At 41.0% G+C, this 19,609-nt stretch overlaps 3 protein-coding genes across 3 annotated transcripts in view; 2 read left to right on the forward strand and 1 right to left on the reverse strand.

Moving 5' to 3' along the window:
• The window catches only part of arhgef25b (Rho guanine nucleotide exchange factor (GEF) 25b), a 26,056-nt gene extending 18,705 nt beyond the window's left edge, over positions 1-7,351 (reverse strand). Inside the window, 4 exon segments of the mRNA XM_070902526.1 lie at positions 3,782-3,887; positions 4,644-4,713; positions 4,715-4,758; positions 7,196-7,351. Of these exon segments, the coding sequence (XP_070758627.1) occupies positions 3,782-3,887; positions 4,644-4,713; positions 4,715-4,758; positions 7,196-7,351 (376 nt within the window).
• Positions 7,350-10,115, forward strand: ankrd33ab (ankyrin repeat domain 33Ab). Its single transcript, XM_070903049.1, has 4 exons — positions 7,350-7,487; positions 7,593-7,722; positions 8,045-8,185; positions 9,271-10,115. Exons 1-4 carry the CDS (start codon positions 7,350-7,352, stop codon positions 10,113-10,115), a joined length of 1,254 nt encoding a protein of 417 aa, XP_070759150.1.
• A 1,411-nt stretch (positions 10,116-11,526) lies between these two features.
• LOC139282693 (activin receptor type-1B-like) lies at positions 11,527-18,759 on the forward strand. Its single transcript, XM_070902527.1, has 9 exons — positions 11,527-11,633; positions 14,184-14,429; positions 15,456-15,722; positions 15,838-16,068; positions 16,233-16,400; positions 17,457-17,613; positions 17,723-17,847; positions 17,957-18,087; positions 18,634-18,759. Exons 1-9 carry the CDS (start codon positions 11,567-11,569, stop codon positions 18,757-18,759), a joined length of 1,518 nt encoding a protein of 505 aa, XP_070758628.1. The 5' UTR covers positions 11,527-11,566.
• Positions 18,760-19,609: the final 850 nt, after the last annotated feature.

The following is a 19,609-nucleotide window of genomic DNA, read 5'->3' on the forward strand; positions in this document are numbered from 1 at the left end:
ATGTTCTATTTTGTGCCTCATAAATCTTGTTTTTTTTTAATGATATCTAACTGTATGTGTGTGTGTGTGTGTGTGTGTGAGTGAGAGAGATGGGGGTCTTTTTTAGAGAAAGGAATGTGACAGTGACTCATTGACTCTTGTGTTGCCGTGATTCAGATCAGCAGCATATTCAGAGACACTGCAGAGATCCAGATGTGACTATCACTGACTTTCAGTCTGTTTGGATCATGAATCACTGGCTGCTCTTGCTGTACCTGTATCACATACTTTCTATACCCAGACTGCTGATTTACTGTAGATGAATCCTTAAAATAAATTTGAATGAAACTGTTTTCTGTTAAAGTTGTACAAATCCAAATACAATACAGCCACTGTGCCATCTTGGAGCAGACTTTCTAAATGGGTATTTCATGCCAGACAGAGTTCCTATTTAAAGGAATAACCACAGTTCAGCCCTATCTCGTTTCCTTTAATGATAGAAGCAATTATCAACATACAGTGCAAAGTATCTTAAATCCAGTGGAAACTCTCACCTGTCACCAACGCCAGAGTCGAGGGCTGTAGCCCACAATGGAGAAGCCACTTGTCAACAACAATGCAAACACTTGTAACTGCACATTTTCACAACTAATGAATAATGTAATAATCGTAATAATACAAACTAACATAACAGGGCAAACATTAGGATGTTAATGCTTAAGCTAATGTGAAGTCCAAAATAAGAATTAGCCTAGCCTAGCTACGGGGTGTGTAGATGGTGTGTGGGAGGGGCCATATATAGTACCAATGGGTAACACAAGAAAGAGCTGGACTGCAAGCACAAATATGTTTGTTTTTTTCAGCCGAGCGTATTTCATACATTGTTTGCATCTAGAAATGCAGGTAACATTTAAGATTGGTATATCATCCACAGTGTAAAAGTGAATCATTTCTTTCTCACACACTTTAGCCTATGATTTTGTCCTCACAGCATCATCATTTGTTTTCTGTCTATCTAATGCTCCTGCCCTCTCAGTATTACAGGCAAGTGAGTGGATGAAAATAATAAATAATAAAATAAATAATAAAGTTGCAAAAACGTATTGCGCTTTTGCTATGTCTTTGAGAAAATTTGGCTTTGATAATAAATGCACAAGAAAGAAACAACCAAGCACATCTCCTATCATTACAAAACATTGTGTACAAGCAACAAAAATAATAGTAATTTAGAGACACAACCTAATATAAATAAATCATCAGTACAAACTTTACTCCACAGTCTGAGAACAAGAAGTCCTCCTGAAGAGCAGAGCATCTACGTACCTCTAACTCGAACAAAGCAGCAGCCACATTTGCTGAGCAGTTTTCTGAACAGGTGCTGACACCCACACCCTCGCTGGTGGTGACCTCCTCTCATGATGATCCACTCCTGCTGCTAGACTCAAGACTACAAGAGGCAGGCATCATGCTGGACGGACACACACACATAAGCACATGCACACACACTATTCCCGTGGTAAAACCCAGAGGAGATGGGAGGAAAACTGTACAGAGAGCTCCACAGTCATAGTCCAAATCTGAGCAGAAACCCCTGGGACGAAAAAAAAAAAGCTGTTCCTATCCCATGATTTGAAGGATAACCACAGAAAACCCAGAGAGGCAGCGCTCCCCTCCACTCTCCAGCCTCTCTGTGTGGTCAGATAGTGGGCAAAGATTATGAGAGGGACCAAAAGTAAGTGAGGGAGCGACGGAGGGGCAGGGAATGGGAGGGGCTATGAAGAGGGAGGGGGGTGGTAGCTAACATGCTGCACTGCTGCGCTAGCATCTGTTTCCCAGTCCAACCTCCTCTCATTGCTCTCCCCTCCCCTTCTGCTCCCCTCTTCCCTCTCTCTTCAGACCTCCCTCATCAGCTTCTCCTCTCAGTGTTCGCTCTGTGGCTGTGGGACCTTTAGTACTATCCTCGCATGAGCATGACTTTACCATGAAATAATCAATAAGCAGTCAGTGTTTTAGCCATGCTAGCAGCATGGCTTTATGGGTGGCAGTGTCTGTCAGTTGTTTGGTCCACGCTTTGGTCAATACTGAAATATCTCAACTTCCGTTAGAAGGATTGGCATACAATTCATGCTTCCCAGAGGACGATCCCCTGACTTTTCCTTCAACTCACCATGAGGTTCACATTTGTTGTTTTGAGTGAAATGTCTCTACAACTATTGGATGAGTTGCCATGACATTTGGTACACACATTCATTACTCCCTCATGATGAATTGCACTAAATTTGGTGATCCCCTGACTCTTCATCTAGCCCCACAATCAGGTCAAAAATGTAAAAAATGTGTCCAATACTTTGATTTATGACAAAAATACCTGCAAAGTAATGACATTCTCATCAACTTTAGCTGTATCTTTGTGTTTAGCGCTAATTAGCAAATGTTAGAATGCTAACACGCTAGACTTACATGGTACCTACTAAACATCAGCATGTTAGCTTTGTCACTGTGAGCATGTTAGCATGCTGATGTTTGCATTCAGCTCAGAGCACCTCTGTTCCTAAGTACAGCCTCAAATGTGGACTCTCACCTGTCCATTTTCTCTTTAACCATACAGCAAGCTAAATTAATAACAGATTTAAATTAGATATAATTGCATGCATTTACACACATAGAAAACAAAGACCCACTAACCCACATTTTTGTGTTTTAAGTCAGTGGTTGCCAACCTGGGTGTCGGGACTCCCCCAAGGGGCCATTAGATGATAAACAGGTTAGGAAAGCAGAAGAAATACAGTATATTTCTACTACACAAAGTTCCTTTTTGCTTGTCATATACTAGATGGTTCTCAGAGGGAAAAACACTCTTTAGTTGAGCTAGCCACCAAACACTAACATATGTAAACTGGGTCACCAGTAGGCCGAATCTGAACAACAAAGATGATCTATCATATATGTTTTTTAAAACTAGTAAGGAACCTCCTTCTCTAATCAATAAGGCAGCTGCCTGCTTTCCTTTGTCACCACAGGTACCAAAGCATTTTCTCTGCTGTGGAAAAACCAACATGTGGAAATCTCCGACACACACAGCAAACTGAGCCGGCAGGATGGAGGCAGACCAATTTAATCTCAAAGCCAAGATTAAGCATTCATGACTAGATGATCTTCCCGAGCACAGCTGTCCAGGCTCGTGGCAGCCGGTAGTGAGATTCAAGGAGATTTATGCATAAACTCATACGAACCCAAACATGGACAAAGTCAGTGAAGAAGAAAAACAAACAGGAGGAGAAGAATATGTCTCTGATACAGCTGCTGTTTCTATGCGACACATGTATATTCCATGTGTGCACACACACACACACACACACACACAGATAAGTACACATTCATGTTACAGGTTGACCAACACAACCCTGGAATCTCAGTCCACCCAGGACAGATTACAGCTATAAAAATATCAAAATGCACTTGCTCTCTTTGCCATTGAGTTAAGCTTTTAAAAACTCTGCTGACATGATGATCCCGGAGAGCTGAAAAGCACTGATCTCTCCACAATGTAGGATTATTATACGTGCATGCATGTGTACGTGAGTGTGCACACGCCTAATTAGCCGATATTTAATCATGTCATTTGTATTTTGGTGTTGCATTTAGTGTTTTGAATTCATCCACAATGTTTTGTGTGCAAAGTGAAACAATGTCAGATAGCTCCCCACTATGGGTGGCATAAGAGGGGCACACAGCAGTAAACGAGAGTATTTCTCTAAATTCACTGAAGACATGAGTGCAGCAGATAAACCCAATGTGTTACCTTTGCATCCTGCTGCCACACTGGACTTCCTGGCCCACTTGAACTGCGTCTGCATGTCCTGATTGTTTTCATCCGACAAAAGTTTCTCCTGGCTGGTGTCTGAAACCTTACACACAAGACAAATGTGGGAGTGAGTGGGTGAAATAAGTTAGCATTTATTTTGTTTTTGTATTTGTTTGTATGCAACTGTGTGGTGGATTTAGGGGTAGGTAGGAACTAACAGAACAGATTGAGCTAATTATATCACTTTTCCACTCTATTTCACCTCTCTCCACCCCTCTCTCTTTCCTATTTTTGCTTCAGCTTAAGTGGTTTCTTATCTTATCTGAGGAATTTCTCTGGGAGGGCTGAACTGATCGGGAGAGTACAGGACAACATCAAATCCTAAAACAAAGAAGTTGGATGAATATGTTTCATCTTAAAGGTGATTCGTAATCTATAAAACACTAAAACCACATAAACAGAAGCAAAATATTGTCAGCACACAAGCTAAATGAGGTCATAATATGTTTTCATAACACATTGTGTTATGAAAACATATAGTTATAGATCAATTTAAAATCAACCCTAAAATCTACACTTAATTAAGCTGCATAGAGGGATTTAACTAAAGCAATGTAAAGATCATCTGACACAAATAAATGCATACAGAAGCACACATACAATATTCTTACTTTCAGGTGTGTCCTCTTGTTTTGTGCTATTAAAGATGGATTTTACTCAATTACATTTCACACGATTTCAGCACTTGTGTATGTGTATAATAATTAAGAGCAGCTCGAGTTGATATATGCAAGTTTTTAGCATTAAAGTGTGTCCCTTCAGCTGAACAATGTTGGCCTTGTGGACCAAAGACACTCACTTTATCAACCCTGTATCCCAGAAGCTGTGCAGTCCTCCCTTGCACTTTTGCCAAAGTCTTCATTTTGCATCACTTCCCCTTGGGTTTGTCCTAATGCGGTGTCCTTTTTCTTCACCTTATTGTCTTTAAAGTCAATCTCACTCTTCTCCCCTCATTTAAGCATCCAGGCCTGATCCTTTTATTTTGGTTTAATCTAAAGACAAAAAACAACTTGAAAAGCTTCTGAAAAAGATCTCTGCAATCCTGCCTGATGTCCAACAGCTGTACAAAAGCAGACAGTCTATGCTTTGCACCAGGTCTTTCTCCTCTGGGCAGATGAGGACAGCTGGTCAATTGCAGTGGGATCTGTCCTCAGGCCCTTCTGGACAAGAGGGAGGTCAATCTGTCCAGACAGGTCCAGCCATGTCCCATAGGTCCCATAGGCTAATTTCAGTCTGTGACCATTCCCAAAGCAAGTTGTAACTTACTCAGAATAGCTTCAGAAAGTGCTTTATTGTTATTATTACTACTGAGTAGGCCAGATCATACTGCCTATATAATTTCTTTTTTATTAGTCATGTTTCATTCACTTACAACTTTCACTATAACTGCAAGTCCTGCCCTGGAACCAAGAATATATTTAAATCCAGATGTTTTGTAACATTCCTGATATTTAGGACACAGATATAACTGCTCCTCAGTTTCACTCTATTATGACCAAATTATAAAGGCTGAAGTCTGACATTAGAGCCTATGAAGAGTGTGAGAGATCCCCATCCTGTGGTAAATCTGAGAAACATCATGACTCAGCCTCGGCTTCCACTGCTGTTCTGTGAAATTACTTTTGTTGCTGTTTTGACTCTTGAGTCTGGAATCTGTCCCATCAGGGCACGTTGGCCACCTCTGATTGGATTTGATCGTCCGTCTAAACAATTAGATTCTTCTGCCTTAAGCAGCTTACAGTTAACATTTTATGCATTTATAATTGGATTAAAGACTTATTTGTGGACTGAGTACAATAAACTGTATGCGGTTTCTTATATTTTTGCATAAATTCATATTTATTCCTATTTGACTGAAGAGGAAGTGTGGTTGTGGTTATGGTTGACGTGTCATTATTATGCTTCCTACAAGTTCGCGTTTACGTTGTCATGTATGTTTCAGATTAAGTTTCTCATCCTGATTTGTGACATTTTATTGTGGGTCAAATATACCTATGACAGTTTATCAGAAAGTTAAAAAATTAACTCTTCAGTTTAGCCAATACAAAAAACTGGTATAAGCACCAGGTAGTATGGACATCACTGGTGTTGAAAATGGCCATAGCAGTAAGTAATCCTCTCACTGTAAAGCTGTTGTAAGTGGGATGAGCTAAGCACAGGAGCTGGACATTCAGTGTCCCTGCGAAGACTCTGCGAAGACTCCTCCTCTCAGTTTTATGTCATCACGACAATATGTGAGATGGAAATGGGTAAAGTAACTCTATTTACAGGTCCAGGAGGAAACTGTGACCTCTCTGCTCTGAAAATACAGTGGGAGTGTTGAAGTGTTGGAGGAAGTCAGAAGTCGTCCACAAGAAGTCACAGAGGTGTGAAACACACGGGCCGACACATGGATACATCTACATTTACGGCTGATTGATTACCCTTTGTTGTAAGTACGTATTCTTTATGTTCATGTATTAGTGTCAGTTAGTTTGATCAAAGTGAACATACATTGTGTAATGATGAAGGGTGGTAGCTGCTGCAGTTCTGCTCATGAGTCCTTACTTCTTTACTTTGCTTTCATGAACTGCGGTTTGACACTGGTCTGAGCCATGAAAGATTTGACATGTCTGTTCATTTTTCATAGTAAGAAAGCGCTTTCTTGTATAACACAGTCATGACAGTGACGTGTGTTTCCTGAAAATATATGGAAAACTATTGCCAGCGATCCTGTTTAGACATTTTGAATATTCCCAACTGAATTCTGTTGCACTGATTTCACAGTGTCAGGAACACTTGAGTATAAGTGTAAAAATTAGCATTTGATTGCATACAAACAGTAATCAATAGTGATGTTGGCGTCAGAAAGCAGTAATAGAGCCACAACATGAGCGGACCACTGCCACATGTGACTGAGGTTATTCTGAGGTGGGTTGTTCCTCATTTAGACCTCCTATATGTTCAGCAGGGCTTTGAGATGCTGATCCAGTTACACGACAGTGAAGGAACGCTGAGCTCATACAGCCACACCCACGCCATGACACACAGATAACACACACACATAATCCCTGACTGACAGACTCATGTTACCCTTTGTCAACCTGACAATAAGCAAACCTTTAATCTTTCAATGTGGCAGATCTGAAGCTTTATATATACAGCATGTTGTGATTCACCATGAGGAGATGATTTTAACTTGGCATTACGTGTAATTACAGAGAGCTTACCAGGCAGGAAAGATTCATCCTTTCTGAGTTTCCATCTCTAGAGCGCACCTGATTGCATCTTTGTTGCTATAGACAACATCCAGTAGTTTCTGCCCATCTAGTTTCTATTTCTGATTTTCTTGTAGATGTAGCCAAAGGATACATCACCATCTCACCTGTTCTGCTGTTGGAAGATGGCCACTGCGGCGGAGGACCCCCACCTGGGCTCGTGCCCAGATGAGGACGACGCGTCTCTGTCGGGGAGCGAGTCCGATTCAGACAGCATCCTCTCTGATGACTCGGTGCTTCCAGAGTACATGCCAGAGACAACAAACGGGCGTGCAGTATCAACACTGTATCAAGCATGCGCCCGTAATGAACCCGTCTCTCTGCGGAAAGTTCTGGAGAGAGGGGTCACAAAAGAGGAGGTCATGGAGCTGGATATCAATAGCTGGGTAAGAGTCTCATTCATAATGCTAATAATTCAGAAATTCAGTCTGCTAAAATGTCTAGAAACACTCCACCTGTCATTGATCCTTACCGTTGACTGCTACCAACAGAATGGCTTGATGGTGGCTTGCTGCAAAGGTTTCATGGACATTGTATATGGGCTCCACAACTGTCCCTTTATAGACATAAATCACCAGGACAATGAAGGCAACACTGCTCTGATGATTGCATCCCAAGCAGGTAAGCTGTACCTACACACCAAACTGACAAATTGACAAAACAAAACAAAATAAAGGTCAAGTTCAAGTACAGCACAAACAACTGAGCTGCCTCAATTATGGTGTAATTAGTCAGTACCAAATATCACACATAGCATTATGTGACTTCTGTAGACTGAAAACTGTCAAACTTGTCAGCTGAGATTAGCTCCAGCCCCCCATGACCCTGCAAAGGATAAGCGGTTACAGAAAAACGGATGGATGGATGGATGGATGGAGCAGATTTTCAGCATTTTCTGACACACAGCTGACCTGATCTTTGAATTCTGTGTTTTTATCTCCAGGTCACATCAACACAGTCATGTACCTCCTAAACTACTATCCAGGTATAGACACTGAAATAAAGGACTGTCGAGGCTTCACAGCCCTCATCAAGGCTGCCATGACAGGCCGCAATGACGTTGTGGCTGCCCTTGTTATGGCCGGTACGTAAGAGCAGAGGCACAGCTGTGACCTTTACGGCACAAAATTCACTGATTCATTTATTGTCATTAAAGTCTTGGAAAATAATTTTAGTTTACATTTACATATAAGATAATGCTCAGGTCCCTGATAGTACCGTTTTCTCGCAGGACTGCAGGCATTCAAAGGCCCGACTTTTACAAACTATTCTTTGCAGCTTCTTCATCCACAACTGAAACAACCTTTGACTTTTGACAATGTTGCAGTCATAGATGAGCTGCTGTGATATGATATTATTGGGTCTTTATTTAAAACCCGACATTAGCTGATTAACTCTTACAGCCCTAAATGAACAGTTACAGCACTGGTGGTGAGAATAGCTGAGCCCACGGTTTATCTGTCCATATTTGAAGGCAGCTAACTCTGACGCCAGTCCGGTTTAAGGGATCCTTCTGAGGACATTATCACATCTTAATACACCCTCCAGTAATCTCTGGTTTACTAGTCCTGTAGGCTGGTTGTAGATTAGCCACTTGCAGAGCTATTTGTAGACTGCACACGTTTCTTAAAATCTCTTGCTAGTCATAATTTACAGTTTAACATTGCAGCAGGGCTGCTGCCATTTGGACTATAGGCTGATTTGTTGGTTGAACTTCTGATTAGATGTCACTGGTCGTTGTATTTGAATATAGACACTTTATCGTTCATTGGAAATTGCAATATCAGTAAATTTAAGTTGGTAAGACATATATAAAGTTGGTAACGTTATAGTTTTGGTTGTAGAGCCCTAATTTCTGCCATCTCACCAAACCTGAACAAACCTGTGTCAATAGGCTTTTCACAGACGACATTTTGACATGTTACAGTGGGATAATGGCATTCAAATGTGGTGTGCATGCTGGCTCACTGGTTTGGCATACTGGGACATTTACCTGTAAACTGGAATAGAGACATCTCAAATGTGATCCACGACACCTGTGTTTTTTCTGCTCTGACAAATCAAAATGTCCGTCATGAAAAAGGCCTTTCTGCTCTCTGCTGATCTGAAAAACTTTTTAAATTAACGCTTACTCTCCTAATTCCTTTGCTCTACCATCTATATTCACAGGGGCTGACATACATGCAGTAGACTCCACAAAAGGCAAATGCGCTCGGGACTGGGCACTGAAAACAGGTCGCTTTGAGACTCTGCATCGTCTCCGCCGCCTTAAAATGCGGCCAAAAGCTGAGCAGTTCTGTGAGAGTTATGTCCCTGAATGGCCTGAGCTCAGGGAGAGAGTAGCCAAGGCCACAGCTGAGAAGAGTGCCACGGAAAAAATTACCCAGCGGATCAAAAACACATTCGGATTCAGACTTCCTCATGACCCCCAGGACAATGGGTGCTTGGACCACATGGTGCGCATAACCACCAGTGTCCACAGTCCCCTAATTTCAACTGGATGCCATCCACTCTGCCCTACGAGCCCCCCTGAGGTGGGGAAGAGGCGCCTGGCGGTGCCAGAGCTGGTGAAGAAACACCCAGAGGAATTAGAAGAGAGGTCAGTGTGCCACAGCAGTGGCTCAGTATCACACATCATTCCATCAATCCACTCTGCAGAGTCCATCGCTACAACGTGCTGTGTTGAAACTGAGCGGCGAGGCAGCATCCTCTCATTGGCTTCTGCCAAAGTTGCTACTACATTTATTTCCCGCAGTATGGCGAGAAGAAACAGCGTATTCCCCTCAGGCTGCATCCCCAAGATCAATGTCAGCAAGCCTTTAGAGGCAACGCCAAAGAAAGAAAAGAAGAAGAAGAAAAAGAAAGAGAACGGCTTTCTGGAGCCACCCAAGTGGAAGTACAAGGAGATCAAGGATGAGAAAAAGAAGGAGAAGAAGAAAGCTGAGAAAGAAAAGGCAGAGAAAGAGAAAAAGGAGAAAAGAAAAGAAAAAGACAGCAAGACAGCCAAAAACTAAGAGTTTCAAAATAGAGTTGTACGAATCGTCCGTTTTGAGAACAAGATGCTTTTTAAGAAAGTGTTCAATTCAGGAGACTTTCAAACCAAATATCTTGGATGTTCAAATATTGAACCTATTACCTAAAGGGAAAATAGGTAAGAGAGTAAATATTGTTTTCTTCCTAAGACTGAAGGACAGAGGACCTCAAACGAGCTCTGCAAAGACTCTTTGGGAGGAGTTTGAAGCTTCTAAAGTATAAAAGTTGTTACAAATATTACATATATTTTGAGTTAGGATAGAAACAAAGTTTATTTTTCCATGAATATATTCAAAATTTGTAGAATCAAATAAGCCTAAAAGGAAATTTTTAATGATTAGGATACAATTCATGAAACCCATGTTTACAGATTCAGGGATACAGACGCATTTATGGTATCTACCTCATCATTCACATAAAACACAGACAGGCAGGCACATACTGTACTGTATGTATACCTGTATACCCGTCTCCTATGCAAGATGTAAATATAGACACACATAGCTATGTCATAGCTCATTTGTTTTGTTATGTAATATTGTTTTATGTGTTGAATTTATTGTAAGATATTTTGGGAAATAACTTGCCAAAAGTTGTAAATACTGTACAGTATGTAGCAAACATGTATCACAATGGAGGATCTGTTTAATCCTCTAGCTCAGTTTTATTGCTATTATCTGATACTGCCAATAACATATTCATATGATATCTCCTGTTTTTATTAACTCTATGAGTGCATGGGTTCAATTTGCTTGAAATTACAAATAAATATAGGACAGTGAAAGTTTCAAATCACTCAGTTCTTTCATTAAAGCCGCACAAGTCAATATTTTCATATTAACAACGGATCACATAACTGTGTATGTGAAAGGTGTTGCTGAGTCTCCATCAGCTCTAAGGAGTTTTTAAGTCTATTTTTTAGAGCAGCTTATACAGCTGACAGCATGCATGTGAAGCAGGAGGAGTTGAGAGAGAAATATACTGGCAAAACATATATGCAGAAGCAGCCTTTCCTCCATGCCTCTGATAAATTTGGGGATGATCTTGCAGCAATGAGAGCCCAATGACCAGGAAATGTAGCAAGGACCTGGTGCTGACAAAAAGCCATTTGTGAGTGACCTTTGTGACATGATATATGCGTGTATTGGTCTGCATTTTGTAGCATATATCTCAAAGCACTGTCTTTCATATCCATTATTACAGCATATCACATGATGCGGACCCTTAATCTAATGGATGCCTAAAATATAGATAGATAGATAGACAGATAGATAGATGTCCTCTGTGTCTGTGCTGCTGCCTGCTGGTGGAGCATGTTAGTAAACTGTACCCTGTGCACTGACAGCCTGGTTAGCTGTCATCATCACGCCTCGCCACATCTAACGTTAGCTAACTACATGTGTTAATGCGATGAACCGGGAATTTATTGATCATGGCTAACCTACGGATTTCGTTAGCCGTCGTGGCCGTTCAGGCGGTCCTGTACAGAACCTGCCAGGGTGAGTAACTTACTGTTTGTTTTGTTCATAAGCTCAGTGACGCTGCCATCGTCAAGGCGAAGAATGTGGAGTTAGCTGCTAGCTAACGTCAGCTAGCTCAGCTAGCCTTAGTCGAACGACACACTGAATTGACCCATAGATAGGAAACCAGGTCAGCCTTCATTTGTATAGACCTGGGTATTATTTAAATGTCTTTCATGTAAATGTACAAAACACGGTATCTCACCGTCTATCTGTCGCTGTCGAACTAGTTCGGCTAGTCTGAAACCGCAGTTAAAGGTGTGTTTATGTAGCGTGGACTGTCAGCTCAGTGACTGATTTTGCTGTAAACACAGCTAGTCTTCAGGTGGACTGCTCTTTGTAGCAATGGTTATTTAAGTTAAAGAGATGGTTGTTACCGCTGTGTATTCATCCTACAACATGTCCCAAATATTTTGAGTAATGTTATCCAGAGACTCTGTGCTCTAATGTTGATGTAGTTAGAATGGATGTACTCAAATGACTTGCATGCCGACATTAGTAATCTCATGTCTACAGCATTCAGACACACGTAAGGAGATTAAAGTCATTTTATAATGTTGCTATAAACATAGATTATACACAGATGTTAATATCGTGTAATACTCCAAGTTTATCTGTGTCTGATCATGATTTGGAGCCTGTTGAGTCTGCTGTGTTATTTTTAATTAATACAATTTTGTGTATGAGAGATTAGAGTGTAACAGCAGGTTAATAATATATATAATAATATACATCATCCATGTTTCCTGGAAATTCAGTTGAAAACCGTTTATAGGTAAAATAATCAGATGGGGATATCTGTAAAAAACAGTGTTCATCACATTGATACAAAAATCTTGTAAATCCACTAATAATAAATACCTAAACAAGTGTAGTGCTGCAACTTACACTTATTTTCATTCGATTATCTTCGTAAGTAATTGGTTAATTGTGTTTTTCATATAAGCTTGCTTGAAGAATGATTGAAAGGGTTAGTCGATTATCAAAATAGTTGCTGTTTAATTTGTGTTTGTCAAACAGAAACAGATATTAAAGGAATAGTTGCCAGAGTATAAATGGTTGACACATTTTTGTAATTACAAGGTATATATCATCAAATCCCCCACCTCTAGTCGAAGTGATATAAAGAAATGTGGAATCTGTTCCTTTTCCTTTCTTCTGTCATTGTAACCTCATCTGAACTGTGCAGCACATTCCTCTGCACCCCCACACAGTGCACTGTATTGTGCACATTGAGATATGTTCATTCTGCTCCCCATATTGTGTTCAAAAGTATGGAACATAAAGTTGTTGCTTGGGGTGTAAGACATGTCGTAAAACATGGCATCTCTATCCAGTTGTGTCCTGGTTGTAGCAAAGATGACCCAGTGCTCGAGCAGCTGAATTCCAGTGGTGATATGAACTGTTGTGTGCTTTTCTAGGAAACATTTTTTTACATTGTGATTTATTTTGATCACTGAAAACTTTTTGTTTTAGAGGTAAACATTCAGAAAACATCTTTTTACCATTGCCTTTTTTTTTTATCATGGTTGAAGTGGTCAATATCTTGGCTGTATTTCCGCATGGTTTGAGGATTTCCATCCCCTAGTACATAATTCTTTCTCCTCTGAGGACTCCTTTGTGGGTTTAAAACAATCAGCCCAATGTGGATTAGAGTTGTGACATTCATAGCCATGGAAAGTCTGAAATGTCATTTCATGTTTAGTCAGCATTGATCTTCCTTATTTCTTCTGTGGTTGCTTTGTTTCACGCATTTGGCCACCAGCATCTGCCAAGTAGGTGTTTGCATTGTGTGAGTCAGTACCACAGAAGATGTTGTAATGCATTAACTCTAAATTTCCCCTGTTCGACGTGGATGGCACACGAAGTTCAGCTGCATGTGTGCTGGTTTTCTAACAAACACATCCAGCACACAGACTCTAGCAAGGTCATTTTCTACAGAGAATCCACTGGGGGCTTTTTCAGAATTACTGGAATGTCACATCAAGTCTGTGTCTTAATAACATTACTGAATTTCACAGAGGAAGTCTCAGTTTCTCGTTTGTCAAATGACAGTCACAGCTGATCATTTCATCTTCTACTCCTACATGCCCTCACATAAACTCTCCACCCATCCTCCCAAAGCCCCTGCCACCCTAACACACCCCACCCCACCTCTAACACTTCCTCTACTTCCTGTCCTCGCCAATACCATCCCCCATCTCTCTGTCCTTACTTCTCTAGTTCAGTTCAGTTCAACAATAGAGTATTTCTGGTTGTTGTCCTCTATGTTTTTGAGCTTCGTGTGAGGATATATTGCATATTGTTTGTAGGTCTAAAGCTTATGACAGTTACTGCTGGCTGTTACTGCCCTCTACTGCACATGATGTGTACTGTAAGTTCCTGTACAGCTGAGAACTGACTTATGATGTTTTGTAACAATAAATTCACAGCCTGTACACATAATATTCATTTGCAGTCCTCGCAAATGAGGTGCAAGCTATAATATTTGCTTAATAGTTGCTTCTTCTGCCCCCTCCGTCTCCGCAGCCCTGTGGTGTAACTGCACCACTGCCCAGTGTGAGAAGACTGGCTCCCTGTGTGAGACCGATGGAGCCTGCATGGCCTCAACTTCCTTCATTGATGGCCAAGAGCAGCACATCCGTATCTGCATCACACGGGACAAACTTGTTCCCCCCGGACAACCGTTCTACTGCCGCAGTGCAGAGGGCTTGCTCAACATCCACTGCTGCTACACTGACTACTGCAACAGCATTGACCTCCAAGTACCCTCAGGTGACAAGTGTGAAGTGTCACACATCATATACAGTGTGATAAGTTGTATTTACTGTTGTTACCACAAAGTGTTTTTTTCATTTTGTAATAGGTATGAACACAAATGTATGTCTGTCATACAACTTGGAGCAAATACATTATTAAAAAAAAGTATGTCTTTACCTGGAGGACCATACACCTAACACCCGCCCCTATATTATCTAAAGCATCTCAGCGCCTGTGAAGAGTTTCCTACACACTTTTCTCATTTACTCATAGTTCCTGAGAAGTGTTTCCTGTGGTGTTTTCCCATGTCCTTAAATATCTGCATAGAAGAGTGTCAGTGTGAAATTATTGTGACAGGAAATTGTGGACGGTGATCCATCCCCAGCATGCACTGAAAAAACACAAGTTCATATGAAGCTTTTAACCAGCCTGGTGTAAACAAAGTGACTGATGTTTTAACCCGAAGTTGCTCTGCTCGCGTCGCTGGCTCACATACTCTAAACACTGTATGAAAAATTGAAGTAAAAGACTACAACGTTTTCCGTTCCACAGACTCCACATTTGGTGATCTTGGACAGATTATGATACCAAGATGATTTATGCTAGAACCAGCAAGAGGGATTTTAAACACAAATAACTTCAAGGGTGAAGTTGAGGAGACACTCAACACGAGCATCACAAAGACAAAGCTCTGCTGAAAAATATGAGAGTGGTCACGAGAGAATAAGCAGACCATTTAACATATTAGTATGCTGGTAATGTAATTAATAATTTCAACTCTCCTTGTACATTTTCTGTTCACAGTAAAAGCGTTTCAGTGTAGATAATTGAGTATTTCTTTGTTAAATAACTGGGAATAATCAATAGAAGTTAATGCAAGGGTCAGATTTTGCCTCACTTTTCTAATTGTCTGCTTAGCCAAAAGTTTTACACTGTCATCCCTCAAGGACACAAAGCAGTTCAATGTCAGGGAACAGAGTCGGTCTTATGTGTGTACTGAGCACCAGGTGTTGCATTTTACTTCTCTGCTGCTCCTTTCAGTTACGACTCAGTCAGGACTGGGGGGAGGCTACGGCCCAGGTGGGACGTGGGGGCTGGTGGAACTAGTCGCTGTGATTGCAGGGCCACTGTTCCTGCTGTGTCTGCTACTGCTGGTGGGTGTGTTCCTATATCAGTACCACCAGAGGGCCTACAGCCACAGGCAAAGGCTGGAGGTGGAGGACCCCTCCTGTGACCACCTCTACCTGGCCAAAGACAGGACCCTGCAGGACCTCATATACGATCTGTCCACATCTGGTTCAGGCTCCGGTCAGTGAACAGTGTGATAACACAGCTGCAGGCCACTGTTTTTTGGCTTTTTTAGACCAAATTTATATCAGAAGACTGCTGATGGCTGTTCTCTGCTGTCATCTTCTCTGAGCAGGTCTGCCTCTGTTTGTCCAGCGGACTGTGGCCAGAACAATTGTCCTCCAAGAGATCATTGGGAAAGGGCGTTTCGGGGAGGTGTGGCGAGGACGTTGGAGAGGCGGTGACGTGGCGGTGAAGATCTTCTCATCCAGAGAGGAGCGCTCCTGGTTCCGTGAGGCGGAAATCTATCAGACCATCATGCTCCGCCATGAAAACATCCTGGGCTTTATTGCTGCTGACAACAAAGGTGCAAACCTGTGACATCACAACATGCTCCCCTTTCTAGTCAAAGGCTGGATTAATAATTTACAGTTTAGGGTTAATGATGTTTTATTTGTTGTGTGATAATTCACCATTCTAAAGTTAACTTATCATTTCTTGGCTATCTCTGTTTATCTGTTTCTTGCCCAGACAATGGCACATGGACCCAGCTGTGGTTGGTGTCCGACTACCACGAGCATGGCTCTCTGTTTGACTACCTGAACCGCTACTCTGTCACTACTGAAGGGATGATCAAACTGGCACTGTCGGCTGCCAGTGGCCTTGCACATCTGCACATGGAGATTCTTGGAACACAAGGTAGTGTTTGTATAAATGTGCATTTTGTATTTAAGCATACTTCCCCCTTTTAATGAATATAATGGTGACGCTCCCACCTGGAAGATAAACTAGCTAACACATATCGCGTTCAACCATTTCAGTTTCTGTGCTAATCAGTATGAGTTACAGAGGTTCTTGCAAGTCAAGTCTGCTCCTCACATTATTCTCTCTGTTTGGGCAGTAGCCACAGTACTACAATACTTGTGATTTCTCTGAATGTATATCTAAACTGAAATGCTACCTTTGAACCCATTGAATTGTTTTAACTATAAAGTCTACAGTTTAAGCAGTAATACAAGTAAAAAGAAAAAGAGACTGAAAATAACTGTTTCAATTGAGAAATACAAGGCTTCGCATGTTGACAATGTATTCTGTATGCCATCTATTGCGAGACTGATGCAATTGAATTGAGTCATAAAATCGAATTTATCCACATTAATTATGTAGTTAACAAAATAGGTTAACAAAATTTCTCCATAATTTATTAGAAAAATAAATAATAAAAATAAATGATTGATGTTCTTGAAGAATATTTTATTAGAAGGGGTGTGTGAATACTTGCAAAAATTGCAAGATGGCAGCTTATGCAATGAATAAAGATTTTTAAAAAATGCCAAACCTGTTGAAAAATAAAGGACAGTGAAAATCCAGTTTGGTGAAATTGCACTGAATTTCCAAATGTAATGGTTTTCCAACTCTGTACTTTCAACCTTTGGTTGACAGTATTTACTGCGAAAAATTCAAATAGGTAATAATTACCACCTAATGAAAACTTGTGTTGATTATCTACTGGCTGTTTTTGAGAGCAGTTCACTACTGAATCCTCTGCTTAGCTACCCGTCATGGAAAATAAAAGTGCAGTTGAGGACATTTGTTGCACAAGAGGAGGAGAGAATTCTATTTTTATCAACCAGACTAATGGCCAAAAAAGGAAAATTGCATAACTGGTTGTAGTTTCCAGCTTTTCATAAAAGAAGTTAAAATGTAGAGACAAGAATTCACAGGTGTCTGTTATGTACATTTATGTTTTGTTAGGAAAGCCAGGCATCGCCCACAGAGACCTGAAGTCCAAGAACATCCTCGTGAAGAAGAACTGCACCTGTGCCATCGCTGACCTGGGCTTGGCTGTCCGTCATGACTCTTCCACAGACACCATAGACATCGCGCCTAATCAGAGGGTGGGCACCAAGAGGTCTGTGTCAACATGCACTCCTTTCTCACAGATATCTTTGACATCTTTCCCAGAGCATCCTTTAATTCTGTGCATCATTACAAACTGGGATTGTTTTCATGTCTCACAGGTACATGGCTCCAGAGGTCCTGGATGAGACGATCAACATGAGACACTTCGACTCGTTCAAATGTGCTGATATCTATGCTCTGGGGCTGGTCTACTGGGAGATTGCACGCCGCTGTAATAGTGGAGGTCAGGCTCTTTTGTTTTCACTCTGGATATTCAACCTGTGTTTTTTTTTATGTGTTAACAAGTGAGATCACAGTACTGATCTAACCTCAACATTGTCCTGCGTTATCAGGTATCCACGAAGAGTACCAGCTGCCCTACTATGACCTGGTACCTTCTGACCCGTCCATAGAGGAGATGAGAAAGTTGGTGTGTGACCAAAAGCTACGACCCAACATCCCAAATTGGTGGCAGAGCTACGAGGTATAAAAAGGAATGATTAAAACTAGAATCTTGTTACTGTTTTTTAAGATCTGCACTTTCCAAACTTTCCAGTTTATTACAACATGGGTCTTATTTATTAAGTTTCCGTCATCATTTCCATCTATAATCATAACATAGCACTCATTAAGTTAAATGCTGAGATCTAGGAATCATATATATATATATATATATATATATATATATATAATTTATTTTTATTTATTATTATTTTTTTTCTAAATACATACCTAGTTGGATTTCCCAGATCTCAGCAATGACAGTGTTCAAAATCACAACTGCTGGAAATGATGGCAAAAGCTACGAAAATAAGATTTAAAGCTTCTTTTTTTTTCTTTCATATTTTTATTCACATTTTCAAGCCAAATGAGTGGATTGATATGGCCAACACAGTATTTGTACAGGAACAGGATGTTTAAAAAGAACATTTGAATACTATGCAGACAACTCAAGCTACATTTGTGTCATCATCATAATCATTTATACTGTATTGTAAGCTCTTAATCCTTCCCCCCTCTGCTGCTCCAGGCCTTGCGGGTTATGGGCAAAATCATGAGGGAGTGTTGGTATGCTAATGGAGCTGCCCGCCTGACCGCCCTGCGCATCAAAAAGACCCTGTCCCAGCTCAGCATTCAAGAGGACATTAAAGTCTGAGCGGAGTCTGCAGTGCACTGAGCAGGACCCGACTCCAGTCTGTAGGACACTGAGGAGACGGGGCCGTGCCTTCTACAAAGAACGCACAAAGTAAGAGAATACGATGGAGAGTCGCACTTTGTAAAATATTACTTCATAGACACTCCTGCCAGTTTTGAAGCCACTTGATTTCTGACAAACCCTACCTCGCTTACCCAGCCAAACTACCAAGTACTCCTTTCCTGTCTTGTCCTCAGCTACTGCTGCCCTACCTGAACCTTTTTGTTCCTCTCTACACTCCGCACTAACAAGGATCCTTGGATTTCCTGTGTACTTGTATGCAATGAATAACAGGATATGTAATTAACCAGTTAACATTTTGAAAATCAGTTGCTGATACTTCCACAAAGTCTCTTTCATCACAGTTGCTTAGTAGTGAACAAACATCATTTGCTCTTTTTGTCTTTAAAAGGGGGCATGCTAGGAGGGTTTGGAGGGTTTTTAACTTATTTTTTACTTATTCTGTTGTTTAGATGACCATGTCTTGTTATTAATATATGGGTGTTTGTGAGGTTATTGGGCAGGTTTCTCTATGCCACCTACAGGCACACCACAAACTGCGTAGAAATCCCTCTGAGAATAATCCATCTGTTCCTGCTACGACTGTGTGGTTTAGTTGTCTGCTGATCACCATGTAAGCATGTACAAAGCAGTTTAGACAGCTTGTGTAAATGCAGCCCATCTACTTTCAACAAGGTGTTGTGAGACTTCCAAGTCACTGGAGCATTAGGGCAACTTGCTAAACATGATCTAGCCTTTGGACCACTTGCCTGGAGCCACTCCCATAAGCTGTTGTAAACCTCAGGTTTTC

The sequence above is a fragment of the Enoplosus armatus genome, chromosome 3 (genome assembly GCF_043641665.1).
Source record: "Enoplosus armatus isolate fEnoArm2 chromosome 3, fEnoArm2.hap1, whole genome shotgun sequence".
NCBI lineage: Eukaryota > Metazoa > Chordata > Actinopteri > Centrarchiformes > Enoplosidae > Enoplosus > Enoplosus armatus.